Source organism: Marmota monax, unplaced genomic scaffold (assembly GCF_021218885.2).
Source record: "Marmota monax isolate L192 unplaced genomic scaffold, Marmota_monax_Labrador192_F-V1.1 WCK01_AAM20220418_F8-fsc00056, whole genome shotgun sequence".
NCBI classification, from domain to species: Eukaryota; Metazoa; Chordata; class Mammalia; order Rodentia; family Sciuridae; genus Marmota; species Marmota monax.
Window position 1 is genome coordinate 2,057,047 of NW_026695212.1, and position 17,124 is coordinate 2,074,170.

The 17,124-nt window shown below is 37.5% G+C and overlaps 1 protein-coding gene across 7 annotated transcripts in view; it reads left to right on the forward strand.

Annotated features, from left to right (window-relative positions):
• The window catches only part of Tbc1d30 (TBC1 domain family member 30), a 116,071-nt gene that overhangs the window by 73,492 nt on the left and 25,455 nt on the right, over window positions 1-17,124 (forward strand). For 5 of the 7 annotated variants that reach the window (XM_058574647.1, XM_046430606.2, XM_046430605.2 and 2 more), the window contains 6 exons: window positions 3,020-3,081; window positions 4,285-4,350; window positions 6,146-6,271; window positions 8,196-8,381; window positions 12,258-12,426; window positions 14,253-14,421. In XM_058574647.1, the coding sequence (XP_058430630.1) occupies window positions 3,020-3,081; window positions 4,285-4,350; window positions 6,146-6,271; window positions 8,196-8,381; window positions 12,258-12,426; window positions 14,253-14,421 (778 nt within the window). The remainder of the gene's footprint in view (window positions 1-3,019; window positions 3,082-4,284; window positions 4,351-6,145; window positions 6,272-8,195; window positions 8,382-12,257; window positions 12,427-14,252; window positions 14,422-17,124) is intronic. The other 2 variants (XM_058574645.1, XM_058574646.1) reach the window with 2 other exon arrangements.

Consider the following 17,124-nt stretch of genomic DNA (forward strand, 5'->3'; position numbering starts at 1 on the left):
GTGTGCCTGTAATGAGTCCCAGGGTCAGCCTGTATGAACCCTCTAATTTGAGCCTTGGTAGGGAGCAGACAGGAGATCCTTGATGTAGGTAAGGTTTGGGAGCACGCCTGGCCGTGGTAGGATAGGCCCTTTCTGCCAACAGCCTGTGTTTACACATCCCTGCTTCTCCAGGCTGCATAACTCGGCGTCAGCTCCACCACCCAGCGTCCCTCCCGGGCGTTTTAAGAGGCTGGCGCTGCCAGCTGAGTGCAAAGGGAGCCAGCTGTACTCGCAACGGTGCTTGGCGCTCACCTTTCCCTGGAGTGGCCCGGGCTGGGCTCCAAGAGTGTTGGTCATCTCCACTGCCCGCCCCTCAGCGACTGCTGGGACCTGTTATCAGCCAGTTGTGGGGGATTCAGCCCAGGCTCTAAGTCCCAAAGGATGGAAAGCATTGCTGCCTTCCGAACCTCGTGGTTTCTTTGTTTTCCTCCCCACGGAGTGTCTAGTTGCAGAAATTGTAGTATTTATTCGTCATCTTCTTTTACCTCTCTTTAAAAAGGAAAAAAAACCTCCTTCCCATGTTAAAAGTGTTTTATATTTCTGAATCCTGAACAGCTGTGATTATCAGATGAAACTTAAACCTTCTTTCCTCCTTTATTCAGTTAGAAGAAAAGGGGGTGAAAATGACCTGATTTAAGCTTTTGTATGCAGGCGGCAGATGATCAATTCCACCTAAATTCTCTGACTCATTTTTGATTATGGGAAAATAGTTGTGGTTTTGGCTAACCAACTCCTGCTGGGTTTCAGCTTGGAAAGGCAATCTGTATGACGCCCAGCAGGTGCTCCAGAAAAGTCAGAGGAGGATATTCGGTCAAACACGTTAAGAAATCCTGCAGTTTTAGGGCAGCAGGAATAAGTCAGCTTGGGACTGACTTATTGGTCTTAATTGCAGTAAAACAAACGTAATGATTATACACTCCTCCCTTCAGCACCCCGCTTCTGGACAGCACCCTCCCAACACAGTTTTGTTTATTAAAATGCCTTTGGAGCTAGAGGCACTCTTGGACTTCATTTAAATCATCTTACAGAGATGAGAATCAGTTGGGTACTTAATTTTTCTCCGAAGAAGAAAATCATCTATCCAGGCAGAGTGTGGTTTTGACCCCAAAGCTTTGAAGAGAAATATCAAGGCATTGATATTTCTACCGTAGCTTGACTTTAGAAATCTAGGTCCCAGGGTTGGGGTTGTGGCTCAGGGCAGAGCTCTCACCTAGCACACGCGAGGCCCTGGGTTCGATCCTCAGCACCACATTAAAAAAAAAAAAAAAGATATTGTGTCCAACTAAAAGCTAAATATTAAAAAAGAAAGAAAGAAAAAAAGAAAAAGAAAAAGAAATCTAGGTCCCAATACCGTGTATCCACAGCACTCTTCCAGGGCTCCAAGAAGAACATCTGCATCCTGTCATGGAGTTGGGAAAATCAGATACATCTCTTTCCTGATTCTTGTCTCCAAGATTTGTCCTTTAAAAGACCAATCTACTTTGTTATTACTCTTACTATATTTTATAAATTCTGAAGATTGTTCCTATTCATACCACCCCTCAGCATTGAAAATGTGTAGATTTTCAACATGCCTAACCTGCAACCAATAACTTGTAGGTAAAAATATAATTTGATTTTTGTAATTTATAAAACTGAATGTTATTGATAATGTTTGGTATTTCTTGGACTTAAAAGCAATGTCTTTATTATTATTATTTTTTTAAATTTATACATGACAGTGGAATGCATTACAAACAATAAGTCTTTAAAAAAGTGATTTAAAAGGTCACGTACTTGATTTTGAAATTGTAGAAAGAGGATTTATAGTATTTTAAGATATGATTTTATTTTTATAGAATTTAAACACGTAATTTCATTTTAATAACAATACATAATTCTAATACAGAATTTTGAATGAAGACCTTTATACCCTTTCCAATTTATTTACTTCTGTTCCATATATTTGGAATTTCTATCAAAGAAGATTATCTAAAGTTGTTGATTATTTGGGATTAGAGTTCAATTATGTGTTTAGTTTGTAGTTTGTAATTTAATACACATAATGTTTTATCTTCAATGAATAAGTCTATCAAGACAGAATTTAAAAAATATAAAAATCTCCATCGGTCTGGAGTTGTGGCTCAGCGTTAGAGCACTTGCCTAAGCATGTGTGAGGCCCTAGGTTCGAGCCTTAGCACCACTCAAAAATAAATAAATAAAACAAAGGTATTGTGTCCAACTACAACTAAAAATAAATATTTAAAAAAACATAAAAATCTCCAAACAGAATTGTTATAATGGATCAAAAGGAAAGGCAATGACATATATGTGTATATTTTTTTTTCTTCTTCTTTGCTCTGGTGCTGGGGATTGAACCCAGGGCTTTGGCCATGCCTTGTAAGCGCTCTACCACTGAACTACATCCACAGCCCCATAATATTATTTTATAGCTTTGGTTATTCCACTAAAGTTATCATAATAATCTTAGTCCATTCAAGCATCCTGGAAAAACAAACTCTAAGTAGAGAATTATCTTCCTACCTTTCATTAATATTAATTACACTGTACCTGGAGATTTACAGTTAGCCATCACAACCATCCTCAGAGATAGACATTATTGTTTTAATTTTAAAGGTAAAGGAATTGAGGTTGAGACAGGTGAAGCAGTTGGTTTGAGTGTGAGAACTAAGGTTGAATGGAGGTGTGTGTAACTCTAGTCCTGTGGCGCCAGGTTTTGTTTTGTTTGGGCACTATTCCAGGTAGCTGTGGAAACTACCATCCCAGGTGATAAGCTCTATTCTATTGCCATATGGTATCTTCCTGTTTTAATAATGAATACATTTGCTTTTTATTTTAACAAAATTGGCTATAATTTAGTAAAAATACTTGGTTTTAAAAATTTAAATAATTATTCAGTAGAATCAAGGTTTATTCAGATTTTTGATATAATTTGTCATAGTTTCCATGAATAACAATGATTTATGTATTTTTCTTTTAGGAGTTGATACAAAATTGAAGTTCACTCTTGAGCCATCTTTAGGTCAAAATGGTTTTCAGCAGGTAACTTCATTTTTGCTTTGAATATACTCTTGTTTGGTGGTACCAGTAGGGCACATTGAGATATAGTCTCAAAGTTTGAATATTAGCATATACTTTGATATGCATAGGAAGATGTCAGAGGTTTTTTTCTTTTTTTTTTTTTTTACCCCTTGGTTTCAAGTAAAATAACTTTTGAAGCTACACATGACAATTTTTGCATTTTCTTTTTTTGGGGGGCACTGGGGATTGAACACAGGCACACTTAACCACTGAGCCACATCCCAGCTCTTTTTTATATTTTATTTGGGGACAGAGTCTTGCTAAGTTGCTGAGGCTGGCTTTGAAGTTGTGATCCTCCTGCTCCAGTCTTCTGAGCCAGTGGGATTACAGGCCTGTGCCATCATGTCTGGCCAGTTTTGCACTTTCTATAAATGGTAAAATTGTTAATTTTTTTTAGCTTTATTTTATTTATATGTGCTGCTGAGGATCGAACCCAGTGCCTCACACATGCTAGGCGAGTGCTCTACTGCTGAGCCACAACCCCAGCCCTGAAAAAGTTTTAATAACCAAATATTTATTATTCTGAACTCATAGTACATGTTTTGATATATACACTTGTGTGTGTATATGTATATATGTGTGTGTGTACATATATATGTGTGTGCGTGTGTGTGTGTGTGTATATATATATATATATATATATATATATATATATATATATATATATATATATATATATATCTCACAACATATATTTTGTTATCAGGGATTGAACCCAGGGGTGATTAACCACAGAGCCACATCCCCACATCCCCAGCCTTTTTTAGTATTTTGTCTATAGACAGGGTCTCGCTGAGTTGCTTAGGGCCTCAGGCCTCAGTAAATTGGTGAGGCTGGCTTTGAACTCACAGTCCTCCTGCCTCAGCCTCCTGATGGGATTACAGGCATGCACCACTATGCCTGGCACATGTTTTGGTTTTTGAGTTTCCCAATTGTTGTTTGTTTACTGCAAATGGGTCAGAGATGTGTTTAGAGTACCAGAGGTGTGGGTTTTGGGGCAGTCTTATCCCCAGACCCATAACTGCCAGCTGCAAGAAGCTTTATTTATCCTAGTGTGCTGTACTAATTGTATCATACTCTGTGTATGTCAAGATGGAGAAAAGGTTGAAATTGCTTATCCGGGTTGGTATTATTACTTCCCTGATAGCTCTTCTTTGTTCCTAGTGGTATGATGCTCTCAAGGCTGTAGCCAGACTATCAACAGGGATACCAAAGGAATGGAGAAGAAAGGTAAGGTGGATTTGAAGGCTAAAATACAGAAAGGCTGTCATTCTGTCCTTCAAAACCTCTGGAATGTCAAAAAGTATATTCTAGATTTAATAATTTGATACTTATTGCTTCATTATTTATGCACGCAGTAAGCAGTTATTGATTATCCATTCTGTATCACGTACTGTTCTAGGTGCTAGGGATGCAGCAGTGAAAACAACAGCAGACTGAAGTTTTTGTCCTGAGGAGCTTACAATGAATAAAATATAAAGTATGTCAGATGGTGACAAGTGCTGTGGATAAAAATAAAACACAGAAAGAAATAAGGAGAGTGTGGGAGAATAGGGGTAAGGAGGTAGAATTTTAAATAGCAAAGTAATGCATGAGTAGAGCCCTGAGGGAGTGAAGAAGTCAGAGATGTAGCTACCTGAGGGAGAACACTCCAGGCTAAGGGAAGAGCCGGTGCAAACGCCCTCAGGTGAGAGCATCTCACCTGATACAATCCAAAGCAGAGGGGTGGGGTGGAGCACAGAGGACGAAGTGAGAAGCAATAGGGGAGAGAGTCTTAGAGGTAACAGAAGGGTGGTACACTCTGGCTGGACTTGGGTTTTTTGCTCAGTGTGGAATGGGAAGTTTGAGTAGGGGAGTAACATAATCTGAATTATGTTTCAAAGGGACAGATCTGGTGGCTAACTTGAGAATATGAGAGCCAAGGGCAGAAGGAGGGAGATCAGTTGGAGACTCACAGTAATTCAGGCAACAGATGATTTAGGTTGGGGCAGTGGAGATGGAGAGGAGGGTCAAATTCTAGATATATATTTTGAATACTCAGCTGATATGAAATCCAAGTGGGCTGAATATAATGTATGAAAGGTTTGTCCAGGAGGACTTTAAGATTTTGGCCTGACTGACTGGAAAGGTAGAGAGTTACTGTTTATATAGATGGGAGGATCAGGGGTGCAATACTTTATGATTGTATGTAGAGTTGGGTTGGTGGGAGATTAGCTGTTTGGTTTGGGATCTATTAAAGTTGAGATGCCTATTAGATATCTAACTTGAAGGTATCAAGTGTGCATTTGGACATATGATTCTGATGCTTATAAGTCTGGTTGGAAATACTAATCAATGCTATTCCTGCAAAATCAAGTTAAAATACCAAAACCTGAAATGTGTTCTTAGGATATTAATTTATAAACCTAGTTTTAATACTCCTAGAATTTGAACATTGAAAGTTCCTTATAATAAATATTTAAAATGGCATTATGAAATGCATTTTGTAGAAGCAGATTTTCTGGGTAAGACAAAAGAGTAAAAATATCCAATGACTCTTTTAAAAAAGTTCTTCATTATGGGAGCCCATCTGTTAGTTTTATGTGTGTGGGAGGGATGATTTAAAGGCAGAGGCCTCCATGGTGAAAAAAAGGCCCCACCACCATGAGTGGCCAAGTGGATTTTGCCCAAGCATGAAAGTAACTTAGAGCCAAGTAAAGCAAGTTTATAAGAAAATGCAGCGAATCTAATGAAACTGAAATAAAATTCCAAAAAACTCATGGCTTGTTTTCTAATGCTTGGATTGTTACTTGACACATGGTAGGAACTTTACAAATAGTTATTGAAAGAAAAAAATGAAAGGATTCAAAGGTCGCAATTCAGTACAGCAAAAATTTTGATGAGGTTGTTACAGATCTTGACGTACAAGCTTTATCTGGATTAGGAACGGTTCCCATTTTCTTGTCGGATGCAGTAACTATTTTCTAACAAAAGTGAAATTACATATTCTACTTTAGCAACCTTTTTTATTTATGCAATATTTTAGGTTTGGTTGACCTTGGCAGATCATTATTTGCACAGTATAGCCATTGACTGGGATAAAACCATGCGTTTCACTTTCAATGAAAGGAGTAATCCTGATGATGATTCGATGGGAATTCAGATAGTCAAGGTAATGCCCCTGCACTTGGCCTATAGTTCTAATGTAGAAAAAAGACTCTAAGAGCCAAATGTTTCCTAGATAGAGGATCAAATGGTCTCTACCTTTGGTCCGAATGTCTTTGTATTTTCTGCGTCTTTGTTTTATTAGTTAATAGCTTTTTTTTTTTAAAGGGGAAACTCAACTATGCCTTATTTTCATCAATTTAAATGTTGCTGGTAAGAAGAAAATGCTTGTGAATGAATGAGCTTCCACTCATATTCAATTTGTTTATCTTCATCACATGATAGGAGATTGAAATTCCTTTTTTAGTTTTTCCCCTCTAGCATAGGTTAGTGCTTTGCTAAACTGAGTTTTACATAAAAGGCACTGATTGGAGAAACTTAAAGTTTCATAGTAGAATCATTTGGCTCTTATTAGGGTCTTTGATAGTTTCTTAACTGTTAATTTATAGAGATAGTTAGAGTTGACTGATGGGTCTACCTTAAATCGGATGGTTACAGGTTCAAGCAAGCTGTAGAGGCAGCTGTGGTTCACCTACCTGTGTTATTGCAGTTGATTAGAGCCTGGTGCTCAAAGCACCAGGATGCTGATTCCACTCGATTCCAGAATAATCCTCTTATATAAGGCTCTAGCACATGCTTTTTGATTTTTTTTATGAGTGCATTACAGTGTGATACTAAGCTGGGATTTTAAAAGGATGGTTGTTTCATCTAATTTTTGGCTGCTACAAGATAGCTAATGTTTTGGCATATTTGAGTATATTTTTTAAAGGAGGAAGTACTAACTGAAGTGAGCAACTTTCTAACCTAACTTGATCTATTTCAGACAAATGATAAAAAATTATGGCATTTCACATTGCATATTAAAAACCTTTGCATTATCCACATTTCAACTGTCTCTTTGAAATTTCAGAATATGTTTCACTGAGATAAACATTTCATATTTGAAATATTTTCTTTCTGTTTAGCTTGTGAACTAAGAGAGTGCACATTTTATAATAAACATGTTATTAAGGGGATCTGTTCTTTTTCCCAATGAAGCAAATGCTATGTCAATAAAATGACTTCAGCTGCCGAAAATCAGAGTCTCTGCTTGGTAATTAAATTGTAGATATTGCTCTCATTACATATTAATGCAGAACAAATGTTTCTGTCCAAACACAAATTTAAAAAATGTTTTGGATAGAATGATTTTTCTTTCTATAATATAGATTTTTTTTCTATTTTGATTTACTCCCTAATATTATTTACTGTTTTGGTAGCTAAATATTATACCATAATTTTTAGGAGGGACTGTGAGCCTCTATCATAAATGTGTTGAAATGGCTATTTTTTAAAAAATATTTTTTTAGTTGTTGATGGACCTTTTATTTAATTAATTTATTTGCATATGGTGCTGAGAACCGAACCCAGTGCCTCCCATATCCTAGGCAAGTGCTCTACCACTGAGCTACAACCCCAGCCCTAGCTATTGTTTTTATATATATATATTTTATATACATATACATTTATTTATAAATTTTTAAAATATATATGTATACACATATACATATATCTACACACATATTTATGTATCTGTGTATATATGTGACTGATGCCCATTTAAAAAATAAACTATCAATTTATGTGAAATTATTATGTCATTTTTGTTAATTGAGTTATTTTTTTATGTTAATTCTGGGAACTCTCTAAGTAGAAAATTTGCCTGACTGATCTTCCCCTTGCACAGACAGTATATTAGAAAACATTTGAAAGAGAAAACTTAAAAAACATGTTTTGGCCTATGTGTATAAGTTACATATACATTTAAAAAAAGCTAAAAATCCATGTTGATATTTTGATCTATTTAATGGTGAGACAAATAACAAAAGGTATTTTCCTTGTGAGGGAGCATTAGCAGGTATTTTAATAATATTGCTCCCTTTATTTTTTAGGATCTTCACCGTACAGGCTGCAGTTCTTACTGTGGCCAAGAGGCTGAGCAGGACAGGGTTGTGCTGAAGCGGGTGCTGCTGGCCTATGCCCGATGGAACAAGAATGTCGGGTACTGCCAAGGCTTTAACATCCTGGCTGCGCTAATTCTGGAAGTTATGGAAGGCAATGAAGGGGATGCATTGAAAGTAAGTGTCATTGATGGAGGGGACTGGAATTCTCTTAGAGTAGAAAACTGGAGCTATAATTCTCTTCCCTGACGCCTCTCCCTTTTCCAAGGTGTTTTCCATACTTTGGTAATGATATAGGTTAGCATTTTCTCCAGGTTAAAGCCATGTCAAGTGACTCACGTAGCTGCTGACTGTGAGGGTGATTATTTTCTAGTCTCACTTATAAGGCATCATATGTTAAAGGCAACTTAAATATTAATTGTGTTAATTATCATGTTTGTGTAACAATTAGCTGCTTAAGACAGCTAGCATGTATTACCTTATGGTTTCTTTGAGTCAGAAATCTGGGCACAGCTTAGCTGACTCAAGGTCATATCATTGTGGCATTTAAACTGTTGGTGCTTATGTTCTTATTTGAAGGCTTGACGGGTGGCGGGGGGGAGCATTCATCAAGTTTGTTCATGTGGTTGTTGGCAAGACTTAATTCCTCACAGGCTGTTGAACTGAGGGTCTCTGGCTATTGACTGGTGGCCTCTTTTATTTCCTTGCCATGTAAGCCCCTATACCCCACCACTTGGTTCCTGGCATCCTTGAGGGAGCAAGAGAATAAAAGCAAGTGAGGCGGAGAAGTTCAAGGTACAGATTTGTAGCCAAATATCAGAAGTGACATCCATTGTTTTTCCATATTCTATTCCTATGAAGCAGTCACCAGGTCTAGCTCATACTCAAGGGGAAGACTACCACGAGGTGGAGGTTACTGGGGTTCATTTTATAACTGCCTACCATGCCAGTTATCTTTAATTCTGGTTGGATAGACTTATTTGGTTCCTTTGCTCTTTCATATTTGGGGTGAGATATAGAGGAGGTGGGCTGAGTGTATCTATGGAAGGTGTTTGGAGAAAGGTCATGGAAGTGAATTATATCATTACCTTTTAATCTTCGGTGTGTAGGACCTTTATTAGTTAGACACAATTCTGAAAACAACTTGAGATAAAACACTAACAATGTAAGTTTATGGGTCTGAATGTGAGTCATGTGTCACCAGAAATAGTCTTTATGAGAAATAAATGAAGCCTTGCAAATGTGGGGGATGGCCACTGCCTTAATTGCTTAGGGCAATGTGGGTTGCCAATTCATATTTGAACATTTAAGCAGCTGCTGATTGTAGTGTTTGTGATATATTAGATGGAGGCTTGTTCTCTGTATTCAAAACACCTTCCCAACCCTACCAACTCTTGTGTTTGACTGTGGTGAATACCTCAGTGACATTCTCTATCACTGACTAGTGTGATATGGAAAAATAAGCACATGTTCCTCCTAGGTTTATACACATCACAGTGGACTTAATTATAAACCCAGCCGGACATGATCTAAGTGTGTGTTGACCTGCTCACTTTTTCCATTCATGTATTTAAGGAAATAGCTTTGAAATGACTTGTTTATCAAATAGGTGGGGTGGGGAAGTGGGGTGGTGGACAGTGACAAATTAAATGTGTGAATTTAAGACATTTTAAATTAAGAAACAATTTTATTTACTCATTCTATCACTGTTAGTATTTTTTTCCAGATATAATTTGTATGGCTATGAAATGGAAATTGTTCTGTTAAAAAGTTGGAATAAGTGATTCAGGTCAGAGAGCTGGAGAAGTTTGGGAAAAGGAGTATACATTGCCAATCAACTCATGAAAGGACTCAGTGGTACCAGAGAAACTAAAATTCACATAAAAAGATGGATTGGACAAAGCAGAGAAACTGAATATTTTTATTTCTGTCCCCAAGAAAATAAGCCCCATGGAATGAGATGACATATATCATCATTGTTTAGGAATGTGTAGATCTTGTGATTAGATATTTAATATGCAGAGGAAAGTTGGGTTGATGAAGAAGCACTTCTGATGCCAAGAAAAATATCAGTGTCTGTGTTTTTTTAGCAGCCATTTTGGCATCAGCAAGTTGAAATTATTAGGGAAATTCATAGTTTATTAAAAATAGGTGAACAACTTTTTTTCTGATTTCCAGAACTGTCTTTTGTTAGTAATTATTATTAGATTTTTAAAATGTTTTTTAGTTGTCAAAGGACTTTATTGTATTAATTAATATGTGGTACTGAGAATTGAACCCAGTGTCTCACACATGTGAGGCAAGCGCTCTACCATTGAGCAAGAACTCCAGCCCAGTCATTATTTTGTTTCTAAATATTTGTCAAAAATTTGAAGCCCTTTCATTACTTATCTCATTTATTTATTTATTTTTTAAGATATATGATTTGGTCTTTGAAATTTGGTAGTGAGCTGTCTCTTTTGTCTTAACACCAGACTTTGAGATGACTTTATACTGAGAATTTTATTATAAGAATTACTAGAATAATTGAAGAAATATCTTTTCTTATCCTCATAATTTTGATGGGATCATAATTTCTTAATAATGACTTGAGTGCTTTTCTTGGTACTATATAACTTCTCCTTAGGTGAAAAGGATAATAACCCCCAGACCATTACCTTTAAATTTGCCTTTCTGTTCCTATAAATCCCCTTTCTCCAGATCCATGGAGTGCTAGGTGCCTACCGGGGTGCTCTACCCTGCTGGGAGTCTGCTCTTTCCCATCTGGGACCTCTTCCTCCATGTGGACTGAATGTACTCCTTGTCTTGCCGAGCTCCTGTTTCCCAGACAATGATACATTTACCTGGTACATTCTGTGCTGACGTAAGAAGTCTCCCTAGGCTTGTGGATCAAAAACCTCAGAGGGCTTTCTCAAGAATCATACAAAACCATAATCGAAAATTAGAAAGTATAAGCCAGGAATAAGGGGAAAATGGTCCCATGGCAGGGCTGGAATATAGATAGGGAGATTTCTATTGATCAGAGGTAGATCGATTTTTATCTATCACTTTATTTTTTTTTGAAAATAGAGTTTTGTGGTATCCTGAAGATAAAAAATGTGAGACAGCACTTTTCCGCCTGCATACAGAGCCAGCTATGATTTTGTTCTTAATTTTGTTTTTCTGGTGCTCTGGGAATGATCTGGTCTCTTATGGACTATAAAAGCAGACAGGGAAAGGACTAGGGATTGAAGGACAGAACTTGTGCATTTTTTTTAATATTAATTTTTTAGTTGTAGTTGGACACACTACCTTTATTTTATTTATTTTTATATGGTGCTGAGGATTGAACCCAGGGCCTCACATGTGCTAGGTGAACGCTCTACCACTGAGCCACAATCCCAGCCCCCAGAACTTGTTTTTGTGTTACTAGATCTAGTGGTTCTTAACACTTTAGAAAAGATAATACAAGTATAAAACTCAAGAATGAAGATTGTAATTTGAAGAAATCAGGTGATGATCTTATGAAAGAAATGTGGGTTTAAAACAGTCCCATTTGTTCAAACAAAACTTGGTTGCATTCTCCTGGGAGAAGAAAGTAGTCAAAAACCAACATCAGTTGCTGTAATAACCCAGGTAATTGGAAAGTGAATCTCAGGGCCACCTCAGCGTGGGTGTTTTATGATAGGCCATCTCTTGGGTTTCGTATTGACGTGGTAAACTACTCATCCAGGATTCCATGCTGAGGCTCCTGCTGGTGGCTGATGAAGCCTGTGCTTTCTCATTCCTCAGTGAAGCTGAGAGTTGTGTGATCACAGCTGCTTATGGGGTCTGGTGGCCCATCTAGGAATTTCAGAGGGCGGCAGAATTTGGGTCTAAGTTACTTAGATAATTATGCTGCCTTCTCCTTACATCAGGTGTAAGTGAGCCTTGAAAAATTGGTACTGACACATTTAAAGGAGAGTTTGCTTTGGCTAATTGCATTTTATCTATTTGAATTATATTCTTTTAATTTTGGACATGTTAGGATTTTGGTTGTTATGAAGCTGTATTATTCTTTATCTTTTTCTTTAGATTATGATTTACCTGATTGATAAGGTACTTCCTGAAAGCTATTTTGTCAATAATCTCCGGGCATTATCTGTGGATATGGCTGTCTTCAGAGACCTCTTGAGAATGAAACTCCCTGAATTATCTCAGCACCTGGATACTCTTCAGAGAACTGCAAACAAAGAAAGTGGAGGTTGTGATGTTTCATTGCTATTAAACCTTTAAAAATATTTGGCTTGTGAGATTCCACTCTATACATGAGCTAACATTGAATGGAAATGCAGGTTTCCGGGTATCTCTTTGTTTTTAATTTTTTTTTAAATAGACACAATACCTTTGTTTTATTTATTTATTTTTATATATGTGGTGCTGAGGATCGAACCCAGTGCCTCACACGTGCTAGGCAAGCACTCTACCACAGAGCTATAACCCCAGCCCTTCCAGGTATTTCTGTTGTAAGAGTTTGGTGCAATGAAATAGATTCCCAGAGAATAAAAACAAAACTGAAAATACAGATATAGGGTCATGTGTTAAGCCTCTAGTTAGTCATGGGTAGAAAACAGGTTGAGAGCCTAACATCCCCTTGGTACCAGATCAGAAACTAATGGGATATATTGTACTGTAGATGAAGAATGGTGTATGTGTCTTATTGTCTAAAGTGCTCTACACTGGCACCAAACCTGTCGGAGTTAAAGCTGAGCTTCAGGTACCGTTTAGCACAAGCTGGCTTTGGAGAACCATTGAGGCTATGAAAGTGCAGTTCTCAGAGCTGCTGCCATCTAGTGGCCTCATCAGCCTTCAGCAGTACCTGGTTGAAGTTGGTGCAATTACACCCATTGTCTGTGCTCTGATATGGGAAAGAATGTTTTGTTTTGCTGTTTCCTGGACTTGGCTGCTGGTTCCTGTTGTAGATCATGCATTTGTGGGTTAGTCGGACCCACACATTTAAGTCTTGGAGCATATTAAAGGATTTTGAGGATCTAATCTTTGATTAAAATACACTGTGATATTTTAGTGACAGCTGGGTGTCTCTAAGTTTTTTCTCCTAGTCTATTTGTATTTAATTTGGTGTACAGCGTAACTGTATACTTGCATGAGTGAGTTTCACAATGCTTCTGCATAGACTGGTTTTGCCTGTCCTGCATTCAGACACGTTTTACTGAGCTACATGTTTTCCCTTTCGTGGCACTTGGCTAATGAGGAATAACCTCTGGTTCTAATCTTTGAGCAAATGTTTGTTCATAGGTAAGGAGGAAGAAAATGGGTGCAGGAAAACAGATCTCTTTTTTGCTTACACTTGAGTAATTGTGCATACTGACTGTAACTGGGAGGGAAGGTCAGTCTAAATGTCTGAGTTGTTATATTTCAATAAAATATATGCTTATGATATCACAAGAAGTGGAAGTACTGTTTTTAGTAAATTCAGAATTTCAAAATGGATGGAACCCCAGGTCTTTCTTTCAAACTATATATAGTTTAGTTCAAAATGTATTTAAATTTAATGTTGTTTAGTCTCCAAATATTTTGGGATTTTCCAGCTAGCTTGCTGAAAATTGTGTACATAATTTAAGAAGCAGACAGATAAATTATAATAAACAAGTTTATTCTTTTTGGCCACATTTGAGTAAAAGTGTGCTTTATAAGATTCTGAAAATCTGATGCCTTTTGCTTTTGAGAGGCTAAAATCCTTTATTTTTGTTTTGTTTTTGGTGAGGAAACTTTCTTCTTAATTTCCAGCACCCTACAACAGGTAAAGCCATAGTTAGGTTTTAGGTTAAGATTTCTGAAGCATCATAAAGAATGTATGAAGCTCACATGATTGAGGTTTTCATTAAAAACACCTACATTCCTCCAGAAGCATGGAAGGAATAAAAGGAAGAAAGAACCAGGATGTAGAATGAAGGAATAAGTCAAGAAACAGAACCTAGTTGAGTGGACATGGAAGACTGAGAGAGGGTGTTTGTCCATCTCACACATCATCAATTTTTGAAGGAATTAAGCGTGCTTGTTTTGTTTCAGGTGGATACGAGCCCCCACTTACGAATGTCTTCACGATGCAGTGGTTTCTGACTCTCTTTGCCACGTGTCTCCCTAATCACACAGTTTTAAAGATCTGGGATTCAGTCTTCTTTGAAGGTTCGGAGATCATCCTAAGGGTGTCACTGGCCATCTGGGCAAAATTGGGAGAGTAAGTGATTTCCCTCATCTACTTCATTCTGTGGTGTTGAGAGCCTCAAGCAATTTTTGTGCTTTGAATGCGAAGCATTGATAGTGTGAGGAGAAGAGAAAGTTGTGAACTTTCTTGAATTGCTTTAGGCTCCTGAAATCTCAGCTGCCCGCTCCTTGATTGCTCGGGGCAGAGGGAAGAGGAGGATTCTCCCCTTCTCCTCAATGGACCTGTCCTGGCTGAGTCTCTCCTCAGCATTCCTCTGGACATTCTTTTGGAGGAAGGAGGGAAACTCAGATGGAAGAGAAAGTGGAAGATCTGGAGAGGAGCATGTGGATTTATTGGCTTATATAATACTTTGGATTATTTATGAATCTTTATTATTTATTTTGTTTTGCCATTCAGAACTATGATAAAATTAAATAAGATAACCTGTAGAAGATTCTAATAGGGTGCTTGGTACATAGTCAATAGTAGACTCTCTGGAACTCCTTTCTTTTCATGAAAAATTGCTTATGTGTTTAAATCTGGTCCCGCCAAAACATATTACCAAATAAATTTTACTTACATTCCTTACTAGTAGTAGCAGGGCTGAAAAAGATAGGGTAGTTTCACTTATCTCTAATATATTATGACTGATACATTAAGATTGTAACCTTTGGTTAATGGAAGACACATTAGGATGAGACTGTTAACAGTTTACTTAAGAAGCAGAGAAGTTTTCAATGTTTCTTTCCCAGAGCTATGAATGACTTGAGTGGGTACATGTGTTAGTAAGCTTTTTGTCACTGTGACCAAACTGGCTTACAAGAAAAACTTAGGGAAAAATTTATTTTGACTCACAATTTCAGAAATTCAGTTCATGGTTGGCCAACTCCATTGCTCTGGGCCCAAGATGAGACAGAACATCATGGTGGAGGGTGTCGTAGAGGGAAACTGCTTTGCTCATGGTGGCCAAGAAGTAGAGAGAATGAAGGAAGAGTCAGGGGGGCAAGATGTAATCACCACAGGCTCCCAGTGACCTCACTTCTTCCAGCCACACACCATGTACCAACAGTTACCATCCAGTTAGTGTATTCAAATAAGAATGGACTCATAGGTCACTGCTCTCATAATCTAATTGTTTAACCTCTTGCTCAACACAGGAGCTTTTGGGGAACATCTGATATCCAAACCATAACATTACCTATGGCATGGACAACATGTCAAAAAACTAATAAACCACTGGCAGTGTCTTTTTTCAAAACCTTTTTTAAACTCGCCTTTTTATTTATGATAACTTGTTTCCTGGGAGACATCCAGCACTTTTTTTTTTTTTGCAAAAAAAATTTCACCATCTAGGCATGGTAGCGCATGCCTGTAACCCCAGCAGTTCAGGAGGCTGAGGCAAGAGGATGGTGAGTTCGAAGTCAGTCTTAGGAACAGTGAGGCGCTAAGCAACTCAGTGAGACCCTGTCTCTAAATAAAATACTAGAAAGTGCTGTGGATGTGGCTCAGTGGTTGAGTGCCCCTGAGTTCAATCCCTGGTATCCCCCTCCCCCCGCAAAAAGATCCACTAACTATCAATTCAGGGATTTAAAAAAATCATTATTGTGTACAAGTATTTTAAAATATGACATAGCTCTCTCCTTTGCTTTTGTTTTATTGAACATTGCTTTTCAGGTAGGCCAAACAATCCATCTGATGGATTTAGTGTGGTGTTTTGTTTTACTTTTCAGGTAGGCCAATCAGTTCATCTGTGTGGGATTTAGTGTACTGTTTGCTTTTCATTTTCTCCCAGTATCTAACTCATTCTGTAGTCACATGTGTTTGATCAACATTATATATTATAAGCTTTTTGAGTTTTTCTGGGTGTGACAGTCCAGTTACTAGGTGACTGGTTGGTAGTATTAAAATAGTAAAGCTCTCTATTGTATCGGGGGACAGTGATATTCACCTTTGTGACTTCTTAATAATGGGGCAGGAAGAAAAGAGGAAGTCCTGGCTTTATGCCCATCTAGTCATATTCTGGAGGATGGGAATTTATTCCTATGGTAATCTCAGCAGTGTCACTCTTACAGAATAACAATAGCTGCAAGTAAGAGCCAGTATTCATTGAGTGTTTGAAATGGACAGGCACTGTTCCAAGTCCTCCACATACATTAACTAAGTCATTCTTCACCATCATCCTGTAGAGGTATATATTGTCATCATCTTCATTTTATAGATGTGAGAATTGAGACACAGGATTCAGTGAATTGCCTAAAGTCCCCCTTTTCGTAAATGGAAGGTTCTGGTTTTAAACCCAAGTATCCTGGACCTGAATCTGTGCTTTTTTATTTTATTTTATTTTTTTATTAGCTACACATGACATTACAATGATCTTGGCAATTCATACATTTGAATCATTGGGGTATAATTTCTCATTTTTCTGATTGTACAGATTTCAGAATCACACTGGTCATAGAGTCACCTATATACATACAGCAATCATAATGTCTATTCTATTCTGCTGCCCTTCCTATTCCCCCTACTCCTCCCCCCCCCTCCCATCATTTCTCTCTATCCAATCTAATGTGAATCTGTGCTTTTAATTATGCAAGTCTACTGATAATAAGTGGCTAATATTCATGAGTGTTTGCAATATATGTATGTGTATATATACATATATCATATCCTGAACTTCATGATCATATATATATATCAGGGTGATGATGGCCAGCATCTCTTTGAGGGGTTCTCTTG